The following is a 25,441-nucleotide window of genomic DNA, read 5'->3' as shown; positions in this document are numbered from 1 at the left end:
GGTTTCTCCAACATTAATAGATTAACATGCACTTAAAAACCAGCTTTTAAATTATTTGAGATAATGGGAACTGCAGATGCTGGAGAATTCCAAGATAATAAAATGTGAGGCTGGATGAACACAGCAGGCCCAGCAGCATCTCAGGAGCACAAAAGCTGACGTTTCGGGCCTGGACCCTTCACCAGAGCGCTCTGATGAAGGGTCCAGGCCCGAAACGTCAGCTTTTGTGCTCCTGAGATGCTGCTGGGCCTGCTGTGTTCATCCAGCCTCACATTTTATTATCTTTAAATTATTTCACTGATTTGTAATCACTTGGACAGGTTTGTTATTTATAGGTACTAAGATGTGCTGAGAGCTCAGAAGACATCAATATATTTCAGCGTTTTTTGGTCAAAGAATTTAGGGATAAGTTTGATACACTATCAGTTTCCTTGAATAATACTTGATTATTGAACAGCACTGTCAAAAATATTTGTCAAATCTGTGCATACCATCTCAAAAATACTGGTGCCTTTTAACAGAAATCACATTAAATATATTCAAAATTGAAAACATAAACGACTCATTGGTTAAAACAAGACTTCCTAAAGTGAGATAATAAAATGTGAGGCTGGATGAACACAGCAGGCCAAGCAGCATCTCAGGAGCACAAAAGCTGACGTTTCGGGCCTAGACCCTTCATCAGAGAGGGGGATGGGGGGAGGGAACTGGAATAAATAGGGAGAGAGGGGGAGGCGGACCGAAGATGGAGAGTGAAGAAGATAGGTGGAGAGAGTGTAGGTGGGGAGGTAGGGAGGGGATAGGTCGGTCCAGGGAAGACGGACAGGTCAAGGAGGTGGGATGAGGTTAGTAGGTAGCGGGGGGTGCGGCTTGGGGTGGGAGGAAGGGATGGGTGAGAGGAAGAACCGGTTAGGGAGGCAGAGACCGGTTGGACTGGTTTTGGGATGCAGTGGGTGGGGGGGAAGAGCTGGGCTGGTTGTGTGGTGCAGTGGGGGGAGGGGGCGAACTGGGCTGGTTGAGGGATGCAGTAGGGGAAGGGGAGATTTTGAAACTGGTGAAGTCCACATTGATACCATATGGCTGCAGGGTTCCCAGGCGGAATATGAGTTGCTGTTCCTGCAACCTTCGGGTGGCATCATTGTGGCAGTGCAGGAGGCCCATGATGGACATGTCATCAAGAGAATGGGAGGGGGAGTGGAAATGGTTTGCGACTGGGAGGTGCAGTTGTTTTTTGCGAACTGAGCGGAGGTGTTCTGCAAAGCGGTCCCCAAGCCTCCGCTTGGTTTCTCCAATGTAGAGGAAGCCGCACCGGGTACAGTGGATGCAGTATACCACATTGGTAGATGTGCAGGTGAACCTCTGCTTGATGTGGAATGTCATCTTGGGGCCTGGGATGGGGGTGAGGGAGGAGGTGTGGGGACAAGTGTAGCATTTCCTGCGGTTGCAGGGGAAGGTGCCGGGTGTGGTGGGGTTGGAGGGCAGTGTGGAGCGAACAAGGGAGTCGCGGAGAGAGTGGTCTCTCCAGAAAGCAGACAGGGGAGGGGATGGAAAAATGTCTTGGGTGGTGGGGTCGGATTGTAAATGGCGGAAGTGTCGGAGGATAATGCGTTGTATCCGGAGGTTGGTAGGGTGGTGTGTGAGGACGAGGGGGATCCTCTTGGGGCGGTTGTGGCGGGGGCGGGGTGTGAGGGATGTGTCGCGGGAAATGCGGGAGACGCGGTCAAGGGCGTTCTCGATCACCGTGGGGGGAAAGTTGCGGTCCTTAAAGAACTTGGACATCTGGGATGTGCGGGAGTGGAATGTCTTGTCGTGGGAGCAGATGCGGCGGAGGCGGAGGAATTGGGAATAGGGGATGGAATTTTTGCAGGAGGGTGGGTGGGAGGAGGTGTATTCTAGGTAGCTGTGGGAGTCGGTGGGCTTGAAGTGGACATCAGTTACAAGCTGGTTGCCTGAGATGGAGACTGAGAGGTCCAGGAAGGAGAGGGATGTGTTGGAGATGGCCCAGGTGAACTGAAGGTTGGGGTGGAAGGTGTTGGTGAAGTGGATGAACTGTTCGAGCTCCTCTGGGGAGCAAGAGGCGGCGCCGATACAGTCATCAATGTACCGGAGGAAGAGGTGGGGTTTGGGGCCTGTGTAGGTGCGGAAGAGGGACTGTTCCACGTAACCTACAAAGAGGCAGGCATAGCTGGGGCCCATGCGGGTGACCATGGATGACCATACCTAGAATACACCTCCTCCCACCCACCCTCCTGCAAAAATTCCATCCCCTATTCCCAATTCCTCCGCCTCCGCCACATCTGCTCCCACGACAAGACATTCCACTCCCGCACATCCCAGATGTCCAAGTTCTTTAAGGACCGCAACTTTCCCCCCACGGTGATCGAGAACGCCCTTGACCGCGTCTCCCGCATTTCCCGCGACACATCCCTCACACCCCGCCCCCGCCACAACCGCCCCAAGAGGATCCCCCTCGTTCTCACACACCACCCTACCAACCTCCGGATACAACGCATTATCCTCCGACACTTCCGCCATTTACAATCCGACCCCACCACCCAAGACATTTTTCCATCCCCTCCCCTGTCTGCTTTCTGGAGAGACCACTCTCTCCGCGACTCCCTTGTTCGCTCCACACTGCCCTCCAACCCCACCACACCCGGCACCTTCCCCTGCAACCGCAGGAAATGCTACACTTGTCCCCACACCTCCTCCCTCACCCCCATCCCAGGCCCCAAGATGACATTCCACATCAAGCAGAGGTTCACCTGCACATCTACCAATGTGGTATACTGCATCCACTGTACCCGGTGCGGCTTCCTCTACATTGGAGAAACCAAGCGGAGGCTTGGGGACCGCTTTGCAGAACACCTCCGCTCAGTTCGCAAAAAACAACTGCACCTCCCAGTCGCAAACCATTTCCACTCCCCCTCCCATTCTCTTGATGACATGTCCATCATGGGCCTCCTGCACTGCCACAATGATGCCACCCGAAGGTTGCAGGAACAGCAACTCATATTCCGCCTGGGAACCCTGCAGCCATATGGTATCAATGTGGACTTCACCAGTTTCAAAATCTCCCCTTCCCCCACTGCATCCCTCAACCAGCCCAGTTCGTCCCCTCCCCCCACTGCACCACACAACCAGCCCAGCTCTTCCCCCCCACCCACTGCATCCCAAAACCAGTCCAACCGGTCTCTGCCTCCCTAACCGGTTCTTCCTCTCACCCATCCCTTCCTCCCACCCCAAGCCGCACCCCCCGCTACCTACTAACCTCATCCCACCTCCTTGACCTGTCCGTCTTCCCTGGACTGACCTATCCCCTCCCTACCTCCCCACCTACACTCTCTCCACCTATCTTCTTCACTCTCCATATTCGGTCCGCCTCCCCCTCTCTCCCTATTTATTCCAGTTCCCTCCCCCCATCCCCCTCTCTGATGAAGGGTCTAGGCCCGAAACGTCAGCTTTTGTGCTCCTGAGATGCTGCTTGGCCTGCTGTGTTCATCCAGCCTCACATTTTATTATCTTGGAATCTCCAGCATCTGCAGTCCCCATTATCTCTTCCTAAAGTGAGCCTTTCCTCCTACTTTTATTACCAACTTCTTGGAGGGAGTGCCGTTCACAAAGCAAAAAAGTAACCCAGGATCCATCTGTACATGTGCAAACTGCACCTGTGACATCAGGCTAGCATAACATTTTAAACTATTTGTAAGATCTGGCAAACAGAGCACAGACAGTAAATTTCTTCGCGAGTCAACACAATTCTAATGACTGTTAAACAGCCCAGTCTCTCTAAAGGGGTAGTGAACTGTTAAAATTGTAACTCAGAGGCTATTTAACAGTCACCATGAATGCTGATTTGCAAAGAAATTTACAGAATGATTATAATTGTTGCTGAACTTTACTGGACAATTATTACATATATTATGACAATAAAAACAATTATTTCAAAATCTACTTTAAGAAATTGATGCAGTCTGAAGACTTCTCGGAACAAATGTCAGTGCAACAGACTCAGCTATTTTTGTCAGAATCAGGTACAATTTTCTTACCCTTTTCTAGCTGCAACACTCCACTTAGTGATGGTGTTGCCAATAAATGCAGCATTTTCTGAATAGGAATAGGCTACTTACCAAATCAATCTGTTTTGTCACTGAATTTGATCATTACTGATAGCCACCACAATTATAATTACTAGCTTTGGATCCACAGTCTTTCATACCATTACTTGATAAAAAGCTTTAGAGGGTAGGAAATGTACAGGTTTCCATTTATTTTCTGGATCAGCTATTATATCACTAAATGGTGGAGTGAGCTCCTGTTTCTTATGTACTTACTTTCCACTCTCAAATCAAAGGCTACTGACGTTCACTTTGGTGTTGCTATCACGACCCCATCTGATCTTAAAGAAGTAAGGAATCAAACTCAGACTGTAAGGCTCAGTTGCCCATTTGTTACATATAAGAAGGTATTTTTGTTTGACCTTCAAGTAGGTTTCTCTGGGACTAAACAGCAACCCAGCTGAGAAAACAGTGATTTGCTCATAAGACTTAATAATGCAAAATCAAGTCTCGATAAAAAGATCACCAATTTACAAGATACTGGGGCCCACTCGGAAACACTCAAACTGAAAATTACAGTTAAGGGGAAACATGCAGAAATGTGCAATTAGTGCATCTTTGCTTCAATCATAACAGCACCATTTACAATTTGTAATACTGTAGATTCAATAAAATCATGACAACCTTCCACCTCAACCCCATTTTTCTATCCGAATGCTAAATTCCTTGATTTGTCAAGTATCCAAAAATCTCTCTATTTCTGCCTTGAAGAGACTTAATGATTAACACAGACACTGTCTGTACAGAGACAGGTGGCAGAAAACCAACAAAGCAGAAATTTGTATGTGGTGGATCATTAGGCCAAATCTCAAAGGCAACTACACTGTAGACCTGCATCTGGTGTAACGAAAATTTATGACACACAGTACAGTCAACATGCAACTTGGGTGCATATTATACATCCTTCTTGTTTCTCTCCTGTACACATGCACATCTCCAAATTAAAAGCCTGAAAATATAGTGGACACAAGAGTATAAACATGAGAGAAAATGATATCTTTTAAAAATAGATTTTTTTTCTCTCAAAACATTTAGTTCCCTAATTAGTGCAATACATTAATCTTAAATTTCAAAAACAGATTGTTAAACAACACTTACAAATTTATAGCATCTTTAACTGACCCAGCCCTTCACACAAAATTAAACATTATAGGGAAACAATGTGTCAGGTAATCAGGGAATTGTGGGTCAAGCTACAGCACATGGACCGCAGCATTCAAGCAGCTCACCACCACCTTCTCAAGCGCAGATAGCAACAGGAAATGAATGCTGGCCATCCAGTAATGATCACAGACCTCAAGTGAATTTTTAAAAAATTACAATTATAGAATTATAGAATTCCTACAGTGTTGAAGCAGGCCCTTTGGCTCACTGAATCCACACCGGCCCTCTGAAGAGCATCCTGCCAAGACCCTTATCCCTGTAACTGTGCAGTTCCCATGGCTAATCCACCTAACCTGAACAATCTTTGGACACAAGCCTCTTCAAAAAATACTTGAAGAGACAGACAGAAAAAAAGAGAGAGAGTGCAAGGTTCAGGGAGAGAATTACAGAATTTGGGACTGTATACAGCTGTCAATAGTAGAGTATAAAAAATCAGGAACCAAAGGGGAAAAGATTTAAGCTTACCTTGAATCTGCAAAATCAGTAGTAGAAAGGCCCCAAGAACACCACTTCTATGTACACTCATTCCTGTTGCTGATGTAGTTCCCCGAGCCACTCCAATTAGATATATGTGGTTTAGGGATTGAGTTCAGGAAAACAGGACTACAGGAAGATGATGGCTTCTATTATTTGGCTCAACGGTTGACTACCCTGAAAGAAAACAGATCAATATGGAATCACAAGCATTTACACCCAAATAACACTGACAAGCTTTAATCATCTGAAAAGGAAAGGTAGAAATTTTAATTTCACAAAGGAGTTGAACCAAACGTTGAAAGGATTCATCAATGACACATTTATACAATATTTCATTCTAAACATGTCAAGAATCATTCTGCCATTTTATTGGGGCATTAGCAAGGAAGAATATTAGCTTTAATTTAAATGGAAAATGCTAGAAATACTCAGGACTCAGAAAACAAGAGTTAATACTTCAGGTCTGGTGAAAGGTCGCGGATCTGAAACATTAACTCAGTTTTTCTCTCTACAGATTCTTCCAATTTGCTTATAAATAAACAAACAAACACAACTATAGATAGGATGTTGACCACCCAGGAGGCCATTTGGTTATTCATGTCTGTGCAGGCTGTCTCCAAGATGAACACACCTAATAATACTCCACAACTTTCTATCCTGTAACCAGACATATTCTCCCTTTTTAATGGCCCAATTCGCTTTTAATACCACAACGGAATCTGCCTCCTCCACAGAGTCTCTCAGGCAACACATTCCAGATGTTAACCACTTGCTGTGTGAGGAAGTATTTCTTCATGCTGTTGTCGCTTCGATAGTCAATCACCTGAAATCTGATGCCTGTCCTTACAACAGCCATTGGCTTTTAGGAAATATATTTATTTTGGAGAAAGGATAAAAATAAGGAAAGAAAAGTTATAGCTCTTAATAATTATTTTCTGGCTTCCAGGAGGATGGGAAAATTATATATGACTTCCTTTATTACACGCACATTTGCACCACAGGGATAAACCTGATACTTAATTCCTGTTAGAAATTGACATCATTAAGTGTTGGCATTATAATTAGGAATAATTATGAACTCCAAATTATCTTTGTGCTATTACAGTGGAATCAATCAGTTTTTAGCCAGTGGCTCAATGGTTAGCACCTGCTGCCTTACAGGGCCAGGGATTTGGGTTTGATTCCAGCCTCAGGCGACTGTCTATGTGGAGACTGTACATTCTCGCTGATCTGTGTGGGTTTCCTCTCACAGTCCAAAGATGTGCAAGTTAGGTAGATTGGCCATGCTAATTTTCCCAAACTGCCCAGGGATGTGCAAGCCGGGTAAATTAGCCATGGCAAATGAAGGTTTACAGGGATAGGGGAAGGGGGTGGGCCAAGGTGGGATGTTCTTTAGAGGAGTGGGGGTCCTCAAATGGGCCGAATGGCCCGCTTCTACACTGGTAGGATTCTATGAAAAGTAATTTCTATTCGTACATTAGCTGTAACTTAATGTCCTGAAACACTACAGAAAATGCAATTTGAAATGCTGTGTATAGACCATGATTTGTATCGCCATAATAAGTCAGACATGATTTTTTTTAACATTTACAGTAGGAAACTGCTATATTAGCATAATCCATTAAATTCTTGCCAGGTCCACTGCTAGAATGTAATTACAGGTTTTGACCTCCAGGTAGTTTTAATGGAGGAAGAATCTGAAGTCTCCCAACTCGATTGCCATCTTGTGAATTAAAATAACAATGACAATAACCAACACTGGAAAATGAAATGTGCCATAAAACTGTTAATCAAATAAAACAAATCACTAGTCTATATCCAGCCACTCCACAAAAAGTAGCTCTTTTGCAAAATTATTAAACATCATTAACACTAATCTACTTCTATTGAACAAATTAAAGAGTTTACCAGCAAGGAAGGGTGTTTCGATTTGTATACAATACCATCACTGCACTTGCAAAGAAATTACAAGATGACACCAGGCCACCTGGCCTGATAAGTTCATGTTGGTGTTGGCCCTCCGTGAATTGGAAGTGTCCTATATATTGCTCCCATTCCCCTTTATTACGTTTTTCTCCAACTAGCTAACCGAATTATTTCAAGACTTTGATGTGATCTCCACTTCAACCATGAATTCCATCATGGAACACAACATCCGTGCTTTCCTTCACATTTTAATATCTCAATTAAACCAACCATCAATGCCCATGTACCTGTCCCTATCAGTATGTACTGAAATCATTGAGGTAGCATCATGTTTGTTTGAGAATGTTCTGAGTTCATAACTGCAGCCTTAGATACAAGGACAAGAATGAAGAAAACCTCCAAATACTACACTTCAACTTTGGGTAATAAAGCGTGAAGCTGGATGAAGCAGCATCTCAGGAGCACAAAAGCTGACGTTTCGGGCCTAGACCCTTCATCAGAGAGGGGGATGGGGTGAGGGTTCTGGAATAAATAGGGAGAGAGGGGGAGGCGGACCAAAGATGGAGAGAAAAGAAGATAAGTGGAGAGGAGAGTATAGGTGGGGAGGTAGGGAGGGGATAGGTCAGTCCAGGGAAGACGGACAGCTCAAGGAGGTGGGATGAGGTTAGTAGGTAGGAGATGGAGGTGCGGCTGGGGGTGGGAGGAAGGGATGGGTGAGAGGAAGAACAGGTTAGGGAGGCAGAGACAGGCTGGGCTGTTTTTGGGATGCAGTGGGGGGAGGGGAAGAGCTGGGCTGGTTGTGTGATGCAGTGGGGGGAGGGGACGAACTGGGCTGGTTTTGGGATGCAGTGGGGGAAGGGGAGATTTTGAAGCTGGTGAAGTCCACATTGATACTATTGGGCTGCAGGGTTCCCAAGCGGAATATGAGTTGCTGTTCCTGCAACCTTTGGGTGGCATCACTGTGGCACTGCAGGAGGCCCATGATGGACATTTCATCTAAAGAATGGGAGGGGGAGTGGAAATAGTTTGCGACTGGGAGGTGCAGTTGTTTATTGCGAACCGAGTGGAGGTGTTCTGCAAAGCGGTCCCCAAGCCTCGGCTTGGTTTCCCCAATGTAGGGGAAGCCACACCGGGTACAGTGGATGCAGTATACCACATTGGCAGATGTGCAGGTGAACCTCTGCTTAATATGGAAAGTCATCTTGGGGCCTGGGATAGGGGTGAGGGAGGTGGTGTGGGGGCAAGTGTAGCACTTCCTGCGGTTGCAGGGGAAGGTGCTGGGTGTGGTGGGGTTGGAGGGCAGTGTGGAGCGAACAAGGGAGTCACGGAGAGAGTGGTCTCTCTGAAAGCAGACAAGAGTGGGGATGGAAAAATGTCTTCGGTTGTGGGGTCGGATTGTAGATGGCGGAAGTGTCGGAGGATGATGCGTTGTATCCGGAGGTTGGTGGGGTGGTGTGTGAGAACGAGGGGGATCCTGTTTGGGCGGTTGTGGCGGGGGCGGGGTGTGAGGGATGTGTTGCGGGAAACGCGGTCAAGGGCGTTCTCGACCACTGTGGGGGGAAAGTTGCGGTCGTTGAAGAACTTGGACATCTGGGATGTGCGGGAGTGGAATGCCTCACCCTGGGAGCAGATGCGGCGGAGGTGGAGGAATTGGGAATAGGGGATTGAATTTTTGAAGGAGGGTGGGTGGGAGGAGGTGTATTCTAGGTGGCTGTGGGAGTCAGTGGGCTTGAAACGGACATCAGTTACAAGCTGGTTGCCTGAGATGGAGACTGAGAGGTCCAGGAAGATGAGGGATGTGTTGGAGATGGCCCAGGTGAACTTGAGGTTTGGGGTGGAAGGTGTTAGTGAAGTGGATGAACTGTTCGAGCTCCTCTGGGGAGCAAGAGGTGGCGCCCATACAGTCATCAATGTAACGGAGGAAGAGGTGGGGTTTGGGGCCTGTGTAGGTGCGGAAGAGGGACTGTTCCACGTAACCTACAAAGAGGCAGGCATAGCTGGGTACCCATGGCCACCCCCTTCGTTTGTAGGAAGTGGGAGGAATTGAAAGAGAAGTTGTTAAGGGTGAGGACTAGTTCGGCTAGGCGGATGAGGGTGTCGATGGAGGGGGACTGGCCGGGCCTGCGGGACAGGAAGGAGTGGAGGGCCTTGAGGCCATCAGCAGGCGGAATACAGGTGTATAGGGACTGGACATCCATGGTGAAAATGAGGTGTTGGGTGCCAGGGAATTGGAAGTTCTGGAGGATGTGGGTGGTGTCATGGACGTAGGTAGGGAGTTACAGGTGTATGGGGACTGGACGTCCACTCTCTCCGTGACTCCCTTGTTCGCTCCACACTGCCCTCCAACCCCACCACACCCGACACCTTCCCCTGCAACCGCAGGAAGTGCTACACTTGCCCCCACACCTCCTTCCTCACCCCTATCCCAGGCCCCAAGATGACTTTCCATATTAAGCAGAGGTTCACCTGCACATCTGTCAATGTGGTATGCCGTATCCATTGTACCCGGTGGGGCTTCCCCTAAATTGGGGAAACCAAGTGGAGGCTTGGGGACCGCTTTGCAGAACACCTCCGCTCGGTTCGCAATAAACAACTGCACCTCCCAGTCGCAAATCATTTCCACTCCCCCTCCCATTCTTTAGATGACATGTCCATCATGGGCCTCCTGCAGTGCCACAATGATGCCACCCGAATGTTGCAGGAACAGCAACTCATATTCCGCTTGGGAACCCTGCAGCCCAATAGTATCCATGTGGACTTCACCAGCTTCAAAATCTCCCCTTCCCCCACTGCATCCCAAAACCAGCCCAGTTCGTCCCCCAACCCCCACTGCATCACACAACCAGCCCAGCTCTTCCCCTCCCCCAACTGCATCCCAAAAACAGCCCAGCCTGTCTCTGCCCCCCTAACCTGTTCTTCCTCTCACCCATCCCTTCCTCCTACCCCCAGCCGCACCTCCATCTCCTACCTACTAACCTCATCCCACCTCCTTGACCTGTCCGTCTTCCCTGGACTGACCTATCCCCTCCCTACTTCCCCACCTATACTCTCCTCTCCACCTCTCTGAAGAAGGGTCTAGGCCCAAAACGTCAGCTTTTGTGCTCCCGAGATGCTGCTTGGCCTGCTCTGTTCATTCAGCTTCACACTTTATTATCTTGGATTCTCCAGCATCTGCAGTTCCCATTTTCTCTTTAACTTTGGGTAAATGGTTTTCTGAAATTTGGCATTTGGTGTCATCTCTGGAGGTCATTTATCAGCAAACAAAACATAAAATCACATTTTCAGGAAGCACATTATCAACCACATAATTTATGAATAGCAGAATCAGTAATAATAAACTCTGGTAAATTGTCACAACATTTATACAACTCCCTTAAAGGCTTCAATCTGCAGCACACTGCCCTCACAACATTTTCACCTCACATTTAAATGAGGAGTATCGCAATTTAATCACTTTTCATAACTGAACTGACATAAATTGCCTGAATCTCACTAACAAACATGTTTCTCCAGTGACCTCGAATAAATCCTAGGTCTCACTTGTTTTTCTTTCCTATTACTGATACACTGTAAGTTTGTCTTGAAGATTTTTTTTAAAGAGAGAGATGCTGGTCTAGAGCCTGTCTAAGTTCTTTTTTCTCTAAAGTTCACTATTTTTGATACAAATAATCATGCAAAGATTTAAAGCCTATTTTCCCTCTGGGAGTGGGTGGCAGAGGATGGTAGTTGTTTCTGGGTCTTGAAACCATCCCAAGGGGAAATGGCTCTCATTGGTAATTTTTACTGCAATGGCCAACTGAGGACCAGGCAGCAAGTTCAATGTTGAATTAAAACCAGAGAGTAAACTTTTAATGTAGGAGAGATAATCAGAGAAGTTGCAACTTGAGAGGAGTAGTAGGTTGCAATGAACTTGGCTATCGAGTCAGCCAGGCCAATGACATGTGTGACGACCGTGGAATTCCACAAGGCCACCAATGGTATTGATCAAGCACAGGTTCCCAATAGGTCCAGTCATCAAAATTAGTCTCTTTTGTCTGAACCTGGAAACAACTTCAGCTGACTGCCTTTAAAAACACAAAATCTAGGGTGTTCAGCATCGTACTAAGGCAGCGATGTACGATGTGCAACATTTAATTGAGGTTCCATCTGCCTTCTCAGCTGGTTATGAAATACAATCCCATGAAACTATTTGCACAGAAGGGGAGATGTGTGGGAAGCCCTAGCCAATCCATTAACATTACTAAAAGTAGATGCCCTGGTCATGGCCGCACTATTGTTTGTGTGGCATTGGTGTGTGTAAATTGGCTCCTACATTCTCTCCAGTAATAGCAACTTTACTTTTGAAGTGTGGTTAAGTGCTTTGGAATGTCCTAGGGTCATAGGTGAATGATATCAATGCGAGTTTCCTCCAACTTCCAAGTTATGAGCCAGTGTAGTTAAGAGCATTCAAAATAAAATTGAATGGGAGGGAGGCAGAGGATGGCAAATTACAGGCCGGTTCGGCTGACCTCAATTGTTAGTTAGAATTTAGAGTCCGTTATTAAGAATGAGATTGCAGAGTACTGAGTCAATACAGCTTCGTCAAAGGGGGACCGTGCCAGACAAATCTGTTAGCATTCTTTGAGGAGGGGGTATCAACAAGTTAGACAAAAGAGAGCCAGTTAACATGATCTATTTGCATTTCCAGAAGGGCACTGACAAGACGTTGCACAGGAGGCTGCTCAACAAGATATGAGGCAATGGTGTTAAGGGTAAGGTACTGGCATGGTTACAGGATTGGCTGACTAGCAGAAAGCGAGGCTAAAGATGGCAGCTAGTAACAAGTGGAGTTCTGCATAGATCATTGTTGGGGCCACAACTGTTCACATTGTATATTAACAATCTCAGCAAAGCAAATGATGGCATTGCTGCTAGGTCTGCAGATAACACAATGTTAAATGGAAGGACAGGTAGTGTTGAAGAAGCAGGGAAGGTGCAGGAGGTGTTGTACAGGCCAGGAGAGTGGCAGACAGAATACAATTGGCTAATTGCGAGTTACGCACTTTGATAGGAAGAATAGAAGTATAGACTATTTTCTAAATAGGAATGGCTTTGGAAATCCATAGCACAAAGGGACTTCGGAGTCCTACTTCAGAATTCTTGAGGTTAACATGTAGACTCAGTTGGCAGTTATGAAGGCAACTGTAATGTTAGCATTCATTTGAGAGGGCTAGTTTACAAGAGTGAGGCAGGCTGCTGAGGCTGTATAAGATCTGGTCAGACTGCATTTGGAATATTATAAGCAGCTTTGGTCCCATACCTAAGGAAGGATGCGCTGGTCTTGGACGGAGACCAAAGGAGATTTGCAGGAAATATTCCAGATATGAAATGTGGCTTATAATGTGAGGACTCTAGGACTGTACTTGATAGATGTGGAGGGGAGAAGATACTTACTGAATACTTAGAGGTGTGGATAGAGCGGGCGTGGAAATGATGTTTCCCCTGACAGGAGGACAAGGTCAGAAATCACACAACACCAAGTTATAGTCCAACAGGTTTATTTGAAAACCCAAGCTTTCAGAGAATTACTCCTTTTTCAGGAGTTAGTGAAGAGATAGTATCAGACACAGAATTTATAAGCAAATAATCAAAAGGTCACACCACTAATGAGGATGTACTAAACAAACCTAAGATACTGTTAAATCTGTAATCAGAAGACTTGAATTGATTAGTCTGTATATGTAAATCCCCAAATTCCTTTGAAGTCACTATCCTGAGAGAACTACAGGTTTTATCAGTGTAAACAAGAGGTGACATTTTAAGTCAGACAGTGCAAGTTTTAGGTGTGAGGCCTTGTTTAGAATTTGTTTGTGTTTTGGCTAGGAGTCAGACTGGTTTTATTTCTAAAGAATTTATAAAATGCCACATTGATTGACTGTGTATAAAATTGTGTGCTCTTTGGACAAAATAGAATGTATCTATATACACTAGGCAGCATGGTGGCTCAGTGGTTAGCACTGCAGCCTCACAGCACCAGGGACCCAGGTTCAATTCCAGCCTCAGGTGACTGTCTGTGTGGAGCTTGCACATTCTTCCCGTGTCTGCGTGGGTTTCCTCCGGGTGCTCCGGTTTCCTCCCACAGTCCAAAGATGTGTAGGCTAGGTGGATTGGCCATGCTAAATTGCCCGTAGTGTTCAGGAGTGTGTGCGTTACAGGGGAATGGGTCTGGGTGGGATGGTTCAAGGGGTGGTGTGGACTTGTTGGGCTGCATGGCCTGTTTCCACACTGTAGGGAATCTAATCATACACAAATTCACCCCACAAATGTGTCCGCGTGTGAGTGAGAGAGGGAGAGAGTGAGTGAGAGAGGGAGAGAGAGAGTGTGAGTGAGTGAGTGAGTGAGTGAGGGAGGGAGAGAGAGAGAGAGAGAGAGTTAGAGTGAGAGAGAGAGTGAGAGAGAGAAAGTGAGAGAGAGAAAGTGAGAGAGAGAAAGTGAGAGAGAGAAAGTGAGAGAGAGAAAGTGAGAGAGAGAAAGTGAGAGAGAGAAAGTGAGAGAGAGGAAGTGAGAGAGAGGAAGAGAGAGAGAGGAAGAGAGAGAGAGGAAGAGAGAGAGAGGAAGAGAGACAGCGTGAGACAGAAAGTATGTGTGAGGGTGTGTGCATGCCTGCGTGCGAGAGAGTATGAGAGGGGATCTATGTGAGAGTGTGTGTCATCCTCCTGTGTAATCAGCCTCTGCTTGGTGACACTGCGATGTTGTGTATCTCGAAGTCCGCATTGGAGGACATTTACTTGAAGATCTGAGGCTAAAATGTCCTTGACCACTTAAGTGTTCCCCCACTGGGAGGGAACACTCCTGTCTGGTGATTGTTGCGTGGTGTCCATTCATTCATTGTTGTAGCATCCGCATGGCGTTGCCAATGTACCACACCTCGGGGAATCTTTGTCTGCAACATATGAGTTAGACAACGTTGGCCGAGTCACATGTGTATCTGCCTTGCACATGGTGTCCCCAAGTGTGGTAGTATCCATGTCGAAGATCTGACATGTCTTGCAGAGGTAGCCATGACAGGGTCGTATAGTGTTGTGGTTGATGATGTCCTGAAGGCTGGGTAGTTTCCTGCGAATAATGGTCTGTTTAAAGTTTGGTGGTTGTTTGAAGGCGAGCAAAGGAAGTGTGGGTAAGATCTTGGTGAGGTGCTCAGCATCATCGATAATATGTTGAAGGCTGTGCAGAACATAGCTTAGTTTCTCCACTGCTGGGAAGAACTGGACGACAAAGGGTACCTTATTGGACATATCTTGTCTGTGTCTTCTCAGGAGCTCATTACAGTTTTTCAATGTGGCACATCGGAACTAGCGATCGATGAGCTGAGCATCATATCCTGTTCCTATGAAGGTATCCTTCAAATATCTTCAGGTGTCTGCCTCATTCCTCCTCATTTGAACAGATCCTGTGTATATGTAGGGCTTGTCCATAGGGGATGACTTTTACTATATTTAGGGTGGAAGCTAGACAAATACAGCATCATGAGGTTATCTGTGGGATTGCAGTAGAGTGAGGCACAGAGGTGTCTATCCTCAATGGAGATCAAGAATGAGGCTGATTCTAAAGAGTAGCCCATTATAAGTCTGATGGTGGAATCAAACTTGTCAATATTGCTACACAGTTGTTTCAGTGATTCCCGCCATGGCTCCTGAGGAAGAAAATGTCATCAACACATCTAGTGTATAGCACTGGTTGGGAGATTCTGTGCAGCAAATAAGCCTTGTTTGAACCTGTGCATGAAAATGTTGACATGTTGACGAGTATGTCTGGTCCCCATAGCTGCTCCGTGTGTCTGGATGAAGAAGTAGTTGTCAAAGGCGAAGATATTGTGGTCAAGGATGAAGATGATGAGTTGTCAGCTGGCGTCTGGGAATTGGCAGCTGGTGGTATTGAGTACTGAGGCTGTTGTGACGATGACATCATTGTGGGATCAGCTGATGTAGAGTGCCAAAGCATCCATTGTGACGAGGAATGTTCCTGGTTCGACTGGTCAGTGGGTGTCACAACAGAAGCTGGGGGATTCCTTGTACAATGGTGTCCTCGATATAGCCAGGAGGTTCTCACACAGGGTCCCCATTGCCTGATATGATGGGAAGTTCAGGTGTGTTGGCTTGTGAATCTTTGGTATTTTCATGCACAGGACTGATTCTTTAAAATCAGTTTCATTCTTGGACACACACATCTCCATCAAGGATGGTTACCTCTGTAGTTCACTCTACTGCATGCCCACAGATAACCTCACAGTGCTGCATTTCTCTAGCTTCCCTCCTAAACATATTAAAACTGTAATCCACTACAGACAAACCCTCTGCATACACAGGATCTGTTCAGATGAGGAGGAATGAGACAGAACACTTGACAGTGTTGAAGGTCACCCTCACAGGAGCAGAATACAATGCTCAACTCATCAATCACCAGTTTGGACATATCACAGCAAAAAGCCGGAATGAAAGTCCTCAAAAGACAGGCACAGAATACATCTGATAGGGTACCCAGGAGCAGAGAAACTATGCCTTGTTCTTTATAAATTCCTACTTTAGAAATAATAAGTCTGACTCCAAGCCAAAGCACAAACCAATTCTAAACAAGGCCTCACACCTAACATGCATTGTCTGACCTAAAATGTCTTTAAACGGATAAAACGTTTAGGTCTCTCAGGATCAAGGATTTACGTATACATAATCATGAATTAAAACCTTCAAAGTGATTAAAGTTTAATAGCATCTTAGGCTTGTTTAGTACATCCTCATCAATGGTGTGGCCCTTTGATCTTTTACTTATAAATTCTGTGACTGACACTATCTCTCTCACTAACACCTGAAAAAGGAGTAATTCTCCCAAAGCTTGAGTTTTCAAATAAACCTGTTGGACTATAACCTATGTTGTGTGATTTATTACCTTATCCATCCCAGTTTAACATCGGCACCTCCACATCACTGATGGAGAGATTAGGACCTGAGGCCGAAGCCTCAGACTGAAATGGTGACTGCTTAGAATAAAGATGAGGAAGAACTTTTTCAGCTAAAAGGCAGATAGATGGCTGTGCAGGCCAAGTCATCAAACGTGTTTAAGATGTTCTTGATTAGTAAACTAATCATAGGTTATAAGGAAGAAGGCAGAAGAATGGGATTGAGAAACAAACCGGTCAACTTTGAACAGCAGAGCAGACTTCATGGGCCAAATGGCCTAATTTGGCTCCAATATATTTGTTTTCTTATCTTATGGTTTTACAGGTGGCAGCTATTCAACGGAGTACAGATTCAGACGGTAGCTTTTAAGATTCGTGAGGAGATAGGGTGCCAGATACTTGAGGCAAGTGTGTAAAGTTTCCAACAATGTGCAAATGGCACCTGGTGTTGGTGCTAAAGTAGTAATTCGAGAAATATTCTGGGTACCTTGGCATGAAACCCATGCTGGCACATGGTGAAATTTGAATTCAATAAACATCCGAAATTAAATGTGTTATGCTTGTCGTTCAAACACTTCTCGTTCACTTTTGGGAAGGAAATCTGCCATACTGCGCAGGTCTGGCATGGTTTTAAATCCATGCAGCTGTATCAACTACTAGGCTGAAGTAGACATTTTTAATCTATATGAAAATCAGGGGTTGGGAGGAGAAGGCAGCAATGTAGGGTTGAGGGTTATCACATCAGTCATGATCTCACTGACTGTTAGAGCAGACTTCGGCTGAATTGCTTTCTTCTGCTCCTATGTCTTATGGCATGCTACCTTGGGGAGTTCAAAATTAGAGGGCATATTTTTAAGGCGAGAGGAGAAATATTTAAACCGGGCCTGATGAGCAACTTTTTCACACAATGGGTGGTTCACAAGTGGTATGGGCTGCCAGAGGAAGTGGTGGAATCAGGTACAGTTACAACATTTAACAGATATTTTCACTGGTACATGAAGGAATGGTTTACAGGTATTTGGGCCAGATGCAGGGAAATGGGGCTTGTTTAGTTTGGGAAACTTAGTCGCCAAACTGTTAATTTAAACATATGGCTGCCATTCTTCACAGTCACCAGTGCCCCCAGCCTGCTGTAATAGGTAATCTAAATTATCTGCAGTTGGGTCCCAGTGCGATGCTGATATATATGTCTTCCACCCTAGGAAGGGTGACCTTGTCCTCCAGAGTATATAGATATTAATTTAAAATCAAAGGTGAGTGGAATCTTGATTTAAACAAGCAATTTCTTGGCAAACTGATTATACATTTTGGGGAAAATAATTATGGCAAGGATCATTTTTAAGATATTGAGAAGTAGGTAAACAACCAAATCAATTTACTGCTTGACATTCACTAAGATGTCTGCCTGCCTGCCTATGTTGAGGCTGTCTGTAAATCAAAAGCCGACAGATAACTGGAATGTTAAGAACCAAACAGTAATTAACTAGATTCAAGTCTCGACAGTAGGCTACACCCTTCAATGCACAATCTTGTATCTCTGTTTAAATTGAAGCACTGGTTCACAATGGGGAAGGAGGAGGCATGCTTAATAGTGACTTCAAATTTTTCACTATATCCCTACCACATGTATCAATCAGTACAGTAGCTTTCATCCTCCCATAGAAGCAAATACTGAGTCCATATCGTTTTGACAAACTCGAAACAATCCTGCGCGCAAAGGATTATCCTGTTTCAATCATGATTTTCAATCATGATAACCATGGGGTTTGTGTGAGTCCTCAATGCATACTGTGTTTTTGCAATAATGTTAAACAAAGATATAAAGGAAACATAATTAGATGCTACAAAGCTACTGAGACAATCTGTAATTAAATAGTTAATGCAGCACAAATTAGATTTATGGTAAAATGAACAGAAAACTGTAATTGCCTTCCTTTGGCCTCTTGTTTCTGTGGGTTTGACCTACTAACCCCCGTCAGCCTGGCACTATTATTTTTGAGTGGCTTAGCATGTCTAAGGTATTTGTTGAATGATGCGCTGCAATTACCATCAGTGGTCATTTCCACCTTTGATAACTCAATTTGCCCTTTCTTATGGGTCTTTATGTATTTTATTTCAATTGTTTTTCTGAGGATGACTAATTAGTAGTGTAGTGGGGAGACTCATGTCATATCTTATTTTCACAGACAAAAATTATCCGTGACCTGTGGAATAGTTTACACACATCCATGACTCTATTATAGTGAGGAAACAAAACTGCAAAGAACAAAAAATTAATGTCTCAAATGTGGGTTGGTGACACGTTCCCATGTCAGTCGGTTGAGTCTAAAGGGTGTTGAGTTATTTCCAGGACACTGAACACATTGTTATCCAGGTCCAGTCACACTCCGATCATGAGGAAGGCACTCCCAATACTGTCTATCCACTGCCTTTTTCTGGGTCAGGCAGCAAGAAGGAATTTATACACAAAATTAGTGCAGAACAACACAATCATAGAAATGTACAGATTGGGCACAGAAATGATCTATGTAAATCTTAACTTGGGTTTTCAAGTCCAGCCCTCAAAGCACATGGTGAGGTTGAGATCAAAACTTTATAGCCAATATACAGATAACTTTAGTCAAATAGACAACTTTAAATTTCAGATAGTGGGCCTTTTTCATTGTTAATATGGGTCTATGTTGGCATGTGGTGGAAAACCCACAAGCCCAGCGACGTTTAGAATACAGTGTGGCCATCAGAATCACTTCCACATAATATAAACAGAGAATGCTATGAAGATTCAGGTCAGGCAACATGTGTGGAATGATAAGCAGTTAACATGACTGGTTGGTACTTTTGGATGATGGTTGTGGCGGGCAAAAGGTGGTGCAATTCAAAAATGTGTGGTGGTGATGAGGTAAGTATGTAAAACAGATGATGTGGAAGAAGTGTAGATGCGACCAGCACCTTATACTCAAAAGCAGAGACATGGGAAGGGTGGTTACGACCTGACTTCAATTTCAATGTTGAGTTTTGAAGACACTTGATTCGAAGATCAATTGCCAGTCTTCAAGCTTGTATTGAGCTTCACTGGAAGAATAGAGGAGGCAGAGTATAGAGTACAAGTAGAATAGTGAATTAAATGACAAGGAAGTACAGCTCAGGGTCCTGGTTACAAATTGAATGGAAATGTTCAGTAATCGCCCAATCTGTGTTTGATTGCCCAACGCAGAGGTAGCCATATTGTGCACATGAATATAGAATATTAGGTTGAAGGAAATTCAAGTAAATCATTGCTCACCGCACAGTTTTGAAGGTGGGTCACTGGACTCAAAATATTAACTGCTTTTTTTTCACACAAGCTGTCAGACCTTTTTCCCGATCCCCTATTCACTTGTGGGATGTGGGCACCACTGGCTGACCAGCTTTTCATGTCCATCCCTTGTTGACCTTAAGGAGATAGTGAATTGCATTCTTGAACCGCTGCAGTCCTCCTACTGTGGATTGACCCAAAATGCTATTAGGGGGGAATTCCAGGATTTTGACCCAGTGAAGGAACAGCGATATACTTCCATGTCAGGATGCTATGTGGCTTGGAGGGAAACTCTGAGATGGTGGTGTTCCTTTATGCCTGATGCCCTTGCCCTTCTAGATGGAAGTGGTTGTGGGTTTGGAAGGTGCTGTCTGAGGATCTTTGGTGAATTTCTGCAGTACGTCCTGTAGATTGTGCACATTGCTACTACTGAGCGTTAGTGGTGGAGGGAATGAATGCTTGTGGATGTAGTGCCATTCAGGGGGGCTGCTTTGTCTTGGATGGTGTCAATCTTCTGGAGCATTGTTGGGGCTGCAATCATCCAGGCAAGTGGGGAGTACTCCATCATGCTCCTGACTTGTGCCTTGTAGATAGCAGACAGGATTTGGAGGAGTCAGGAGGTGAGCTACTCGCTACAGTATTTCTAGCTTCTAGCCTGCTCTTATAGCCGCTGTGTTAATATGTTGAGTGCAGTTGAGTTTCTGGTCAATGGTAACTCCCAGATGTTGATAGCAGGGGGTTTAGTGATGGCAACACCCTTGAATGTCAAGCGGCCAGCTGAATTTCTCCATTAATTTCTGTTTTGATTATTTCTCTCAGAATCCACCTTTGTCAAGTTTCCTTAGGACTTTCTATGTTTCAATATGATCACCTCTCATCATTCTTAGGCCTAACCTACTCAAACATCCTTCATGAAATAACTCCTTCATCCCAAGAATGATTCAAATGAACCTTCTCTGAACTGCTTCTAATGCAAATTCTATCATTTTTTGAAAAAAATGTACACAATAATAGCTGCGATCTCACCAAGATTCTGTATAATTTCAGTAAGATTTTCCCGCCCTTAATTTCAGTTTCATTGCAATAAATAACATTTTACATGCCTTTCTAATCATTTGCTGTATGTGCAAGCTAACTGTTTTGTGATTAATGAATACGGACACCCAGATCCCTCTGTATGTCCAAGTCGTGCAATCTCTTCACTTAAATAGCATATTGTTTGTCTATTCTCCCTGCCAAAAAGTGAACAAACTTTCATTTTGCCAAATTTGTACCCACTCCCTTAATTTATCCATATCCCCCTGCAGACTCTCTACCTTGTCTTGTCAACTTACTTTCTTACCTATCAAAAGGGCAGCACAGCAGCTAGCACTGCTGCCTTACAGCGTCAGGGACTCAGGTTTAATTCCACCCTTGGGTGACTGTCTGTGTGGAGTATGTACATTCTCCCCTTGTCTGTGTGGATTTCCTCCGGATGCTCTGGTTTTCTCCAACATTCGAAAGATATGCAGGCTAAGTGGATTGGCCAAAGTAAATTGCCCATCGTGTTCAGAGATGTGTAGATTAGGTGGGTTATGCGTGATGGATCTGGGTGGGATGTTCTGAGAGTTGGTGTGGACTTGTTGGACTAAACGGCCTGTTTCCACACTGTACGGATTCTACGTAGGGATCCAAGTTATATCAATAAATTGTATACAATTGAGGCCTCAGCGCTGATCCCTGTGGCACTAAACTAGTTATAGCTCCTCAACTTGAAAAGAGGGCAGTAATCTCTACTTTCTGCTTCCTGTTAGCTAAGCAACCCTTTATCCATGTTAATATATTACCATTTACTCAAAGAACTCTTACTTATATAGTAACCTCTGATGTGGTGCCTCATCAAATAACTTTTGGAAATTTAAGTACACCACATTCACACGTTCTCCTTTATTCACCTCACTTGGTAACTCCTAGAAAAAAACTTCAATAAACTAAAAGTAATTTCTATTTGAATAAGAGCCATGCTGTCTCTGCGTGAAAATATTACAACTTTTCAAACATCCTGCTATAACCTCCTTAATAATGGAATCTAGCAACTTCTCCATGACAGGTTTTAGGTTAACTGGCCTTTAATTTTCTGCTTTCAAGTCACCTTTGTTTCTTGAAAACTGGTGTTATGTTAACTACTTTCCAATCCATCATGACCCTTACAGAATCTCACCAAATTTTATATGATTATAACCAATACCTCTACCTCTGCAGCCACAGTTTAAGAATCGACCATACAGGTCAGCTGTTCTTGAGAATGCGTCAGACTTCAGGTCCAATAGTTCTCCCAGTACATTTCCTCCCTTTCACTTACTGATTTTCAAGTATCTATGGGATGTTTTCTGTGTCTTTTACAGTGAAATCAGACACAACATACCTTTCAATGCTTCCCATATCTCCTTGCTTTCCCTCATCCACTACCGATGTCAATGCACCAAGAACGAGAACCAATTACAAGAACTAGAATTCTCCCACATCATTGGTCAGTTAGTTCATCCATCCCGTGCCCCCCCACTTTCAAACAAAAAATAGAAAGGTCGTGAAACATCTGTTGAACAGCTATAAAGGCTGAGACTCTTCCACTCCTGCCCGCTGGATCTCCTTACCTGCCTTACTTGTAGTCAACTCTTCTTCCCCTGATCACGGAGCCAATCAGAACACTCCATCCTAAGGTTGTGGGAAATCCTATGCCCTCTAGCTTTGGACTCCCCCACCCCAGGGATAAGAGCTGGTCTGTTTATCCAATCCATGCCTGTTAGCAGAAAAGGCTAACATGAGGGGTCATAGTTTTAAGCTGGTTGGAGGAAAGTATAGAGGGGATTTCAGAGGCGGGTTCTTTACACAGAGTTGAGAGCATGGAATGCATTGCCAGCAGCAGTTGTGGAAGCAAGGTCATTGGGGACATTTAAGAGACTATTGGACATGCATATGGTCACAGAAATTTGAGGGTGCATACATGAGGATCAATGGTCGGCACAACATCGTGGGCTGAAGGGCCTGTTCTGTGCTGTACTGTTCAATGTTCTATGTAAGGTTCTTGAGGAATTGATAGGATAAATACTTAGAGGTTGTTTCCCTTTTGTGGAAGCGTCTTAAAACCAAAATTCATAACCTCAGAGGAGGGAATGCTCATATAAGGCAAAAATGAGGAGGAATTTCTTTTCTCAGAGCGTAGTCAATCTATGGAATTCTTCGCCACAGAGAGCTGTAGAGGCTTAGATAAGTATTTTGGAGGGCTGAGATAGACAGATTTTTAATCAGTAAGGGGCTTAAGGGTTATGGGGAAAAGGCAGGAAAGTAGAGATCAGGATTATTAGATCAGCTATGATCTCAATAAAAAGGTGAAGCAGTCCTGATGGGCCAAATCGCCTACTTCTGCTCCTACATCACATGTTTTTTTCAGATGTACTATAAAAACAAATTGTTTCATACCCAGACAATGAACTCGTTTTTGAAACAACCTTTGCAAATGTAGTTCACTCATGTCTTTTAATAGTCAAGCATATTACAGTTAATCATAGATGCCTGTGGCAACTTTGTTGAAACACCAACTTTACACAGGACTCCAAAACAATTCAATTCTTCATCCATAGACTAAAACAGGGAATCTTGACTATTTAAAAGGATCCATAGATCAAACAGAATGAAAATGATTAGCTAGTGAGGAGAAATTCAATCCTCCGCATTGTAATTTCTATCTATGGGAGGTGGTCATATATTACCTCCTTTCTGTTTACTCTCAGACTCCATTGTGGGCAGGTAATAATAAGCAAAGTTGGGAGACTGTCACAAACCCCAACTCAAACTAGCAGATCAAAGTGCAGGACAGTGTGTTGTATTTGAAACTGTTCTTTCCACGGAAAAAAGTTAAATATTTCAGTGTGTAAGCCTATAAATAGACCTCTTGAATAACAAGTAAAGTTTTGAATAATGCAATAAAGGTGTGACATTGATGTTCCTCAGGATTGAGCTCATTGTATGTCAACAAGGAATTATGCAATCACCATTTGTGCGCTTCAGTTTACGAAAATCCAGATTATTGTTTGACAGGGCATGTGGTCTAATAACAGCTTTGGTGACACGAGTAAAATGATGTTTAGAGAGACAAATTTCTGCAAGAAACTAGCAAATCTAGTAGCATCTGTGGAGAGAAAGCAGAGTCAACGTTTTGGGTTCAGTGATTTTTCTTCACAAAACGATGGTTATGGTGTTTTGATATTAGGCCAATGACAAGGTTATTCTGCAATTTGTTCGGCTTCTCCCTCAAACTAGTTTGATCAAAAGGTTTTCAACTAAATTTTTTAAAAACTCGTTCTTTCATATCACAGTTGTGTTCTTATACTTTTACTCCATTTGTAATTCTACAATGAGATACGACTATAATATGTTCAATATTTTGCTAATCAGTGAATATTGGTGGTTAATAATTTGTGAAATGTATTAATTTTTTGTGAAATTTTTGAGACCCCATTTTGCCAATGCTTGGTTCAGTTTTGTTATAGTAGAACTGAATGCAAATGCAGCCAGTGTTATCCTAGTCTGTACTAATTTTATTAGATGGCTCAATGGATAAATTAAAAGCAGAGTCTCATACAATGTCACATGAAACCAGAAAGATCTTTCCTAGGTTTGGTCAAATTAGCCAATTTCAGATAAAGCAGGCTTTTGATCATCAGACCCTTCAATCTCGCTCAGTTGGATGCAAAATGGTTATGAAAATCCCACTGCCAATTGCAGTCCAATGACATGGGCACGAGTAAGAAAACAATCAAGTTCCCATTTAGATATTTTACCTTCAGAAAAAGCCAGTCTATACTCCTTTTTACTCAACATGAATGACAATGAGGTAAGTGTCTGTGATTACTAGTGTCTATTGAATCTGATGAATCATTTCCTCCTGAAGCAGAAGATTTGAATAAAAGCTCTCATTGATTTATTTCATTTGCTGAGAATACAAACACACCCTCATTCACGTCACCTGGGGAGGGTAAGGGGATTTCTTTTTCCTTTGCACATTTCAACACGAACTATTTCCTACAAATTACATTAGGTTCAAAATGTTGAAGTAATTATGCAATATGTCTGGCGACTATATTATTTACTACTAGCAAGAATATCAGAATGCATGTATCAATCTGTAATACTGATAAATCATAAACTTGATCCATTTCTACCTCCTCTCTCTTCTCCTCTGGTCAGCTGTGGATCACACACACTTCTCAATTACAAGGTTCCAGTTTCAACTTCCACTCTACGGCTTGAAAGCAGAAATCAAGGCTAACCCTTCTGTGCTGTACTAAGGGGGTATTGTACCAAAGATGTGTCTTGCAGATAATTATTAAACTGAGGGCCTAGATGCCTTCTCAGATGGATGTAAAACGTCGATGGCAGTAATATTTTTTACAATTACAAAGTTTAGTAGATTATGACATTTTGGAACTGTCTCTCGAAGGTAAAATGAACAAGATCATGTGACTTGCTCTGTAGTCTGTGACAGAAAAT

The 25,441-nt window shown here is 43.9% G+C and overlaps 1 protein-coding gene across 2 annotated transcripts in view; it reads right to left on the bottom strand.

Annotated features, from left to right (window-relative positions):
• Positions 1-25,441, bottom strand: part of bmpr1aa (bone morphogenetic protein receptor, type IAa) — a 230,202-nt gene that overhangs the window by 45,049 nt on the left and 159,712 nt on the right. For both annotated transcript variants that reach the window (XM_048563537.2, XM_048563538.2), the window contains one exon: positions 5,748-5,933. In XM_048563537.2, coding sequence (XP_048419494.1) covers positions 5,748-5,808 — 61 coding nt within the window. In that variant the 5' untranslated portion in view covers positions 5,809-5,933. The remainder of the gene's footprint in view (positions 1-5,747; positions 5,934-25,441) is intronic.

Source organism: Stegostoma tigrinum, chromosome 37 (assembly GCF_030684315.1).
Source record: "Stegostoma tigrinum isolate sSteTig4 chromosome 37, sSteTig4.hap1, whole genome shotgun sequence".
In the NCBI taxonomy this organism is placed as follows: Eukaryota; Metazoa; Chordata; class Chondrichthyes; order Orectolobiformes; family Stegostomatidae; genus Stegostoma; species Stegostoma tigrinum.
Note: the sequence above shows the minus strand (reverse complement) of the source record. Positions and strands in the feature narration are given on the sequence as shown.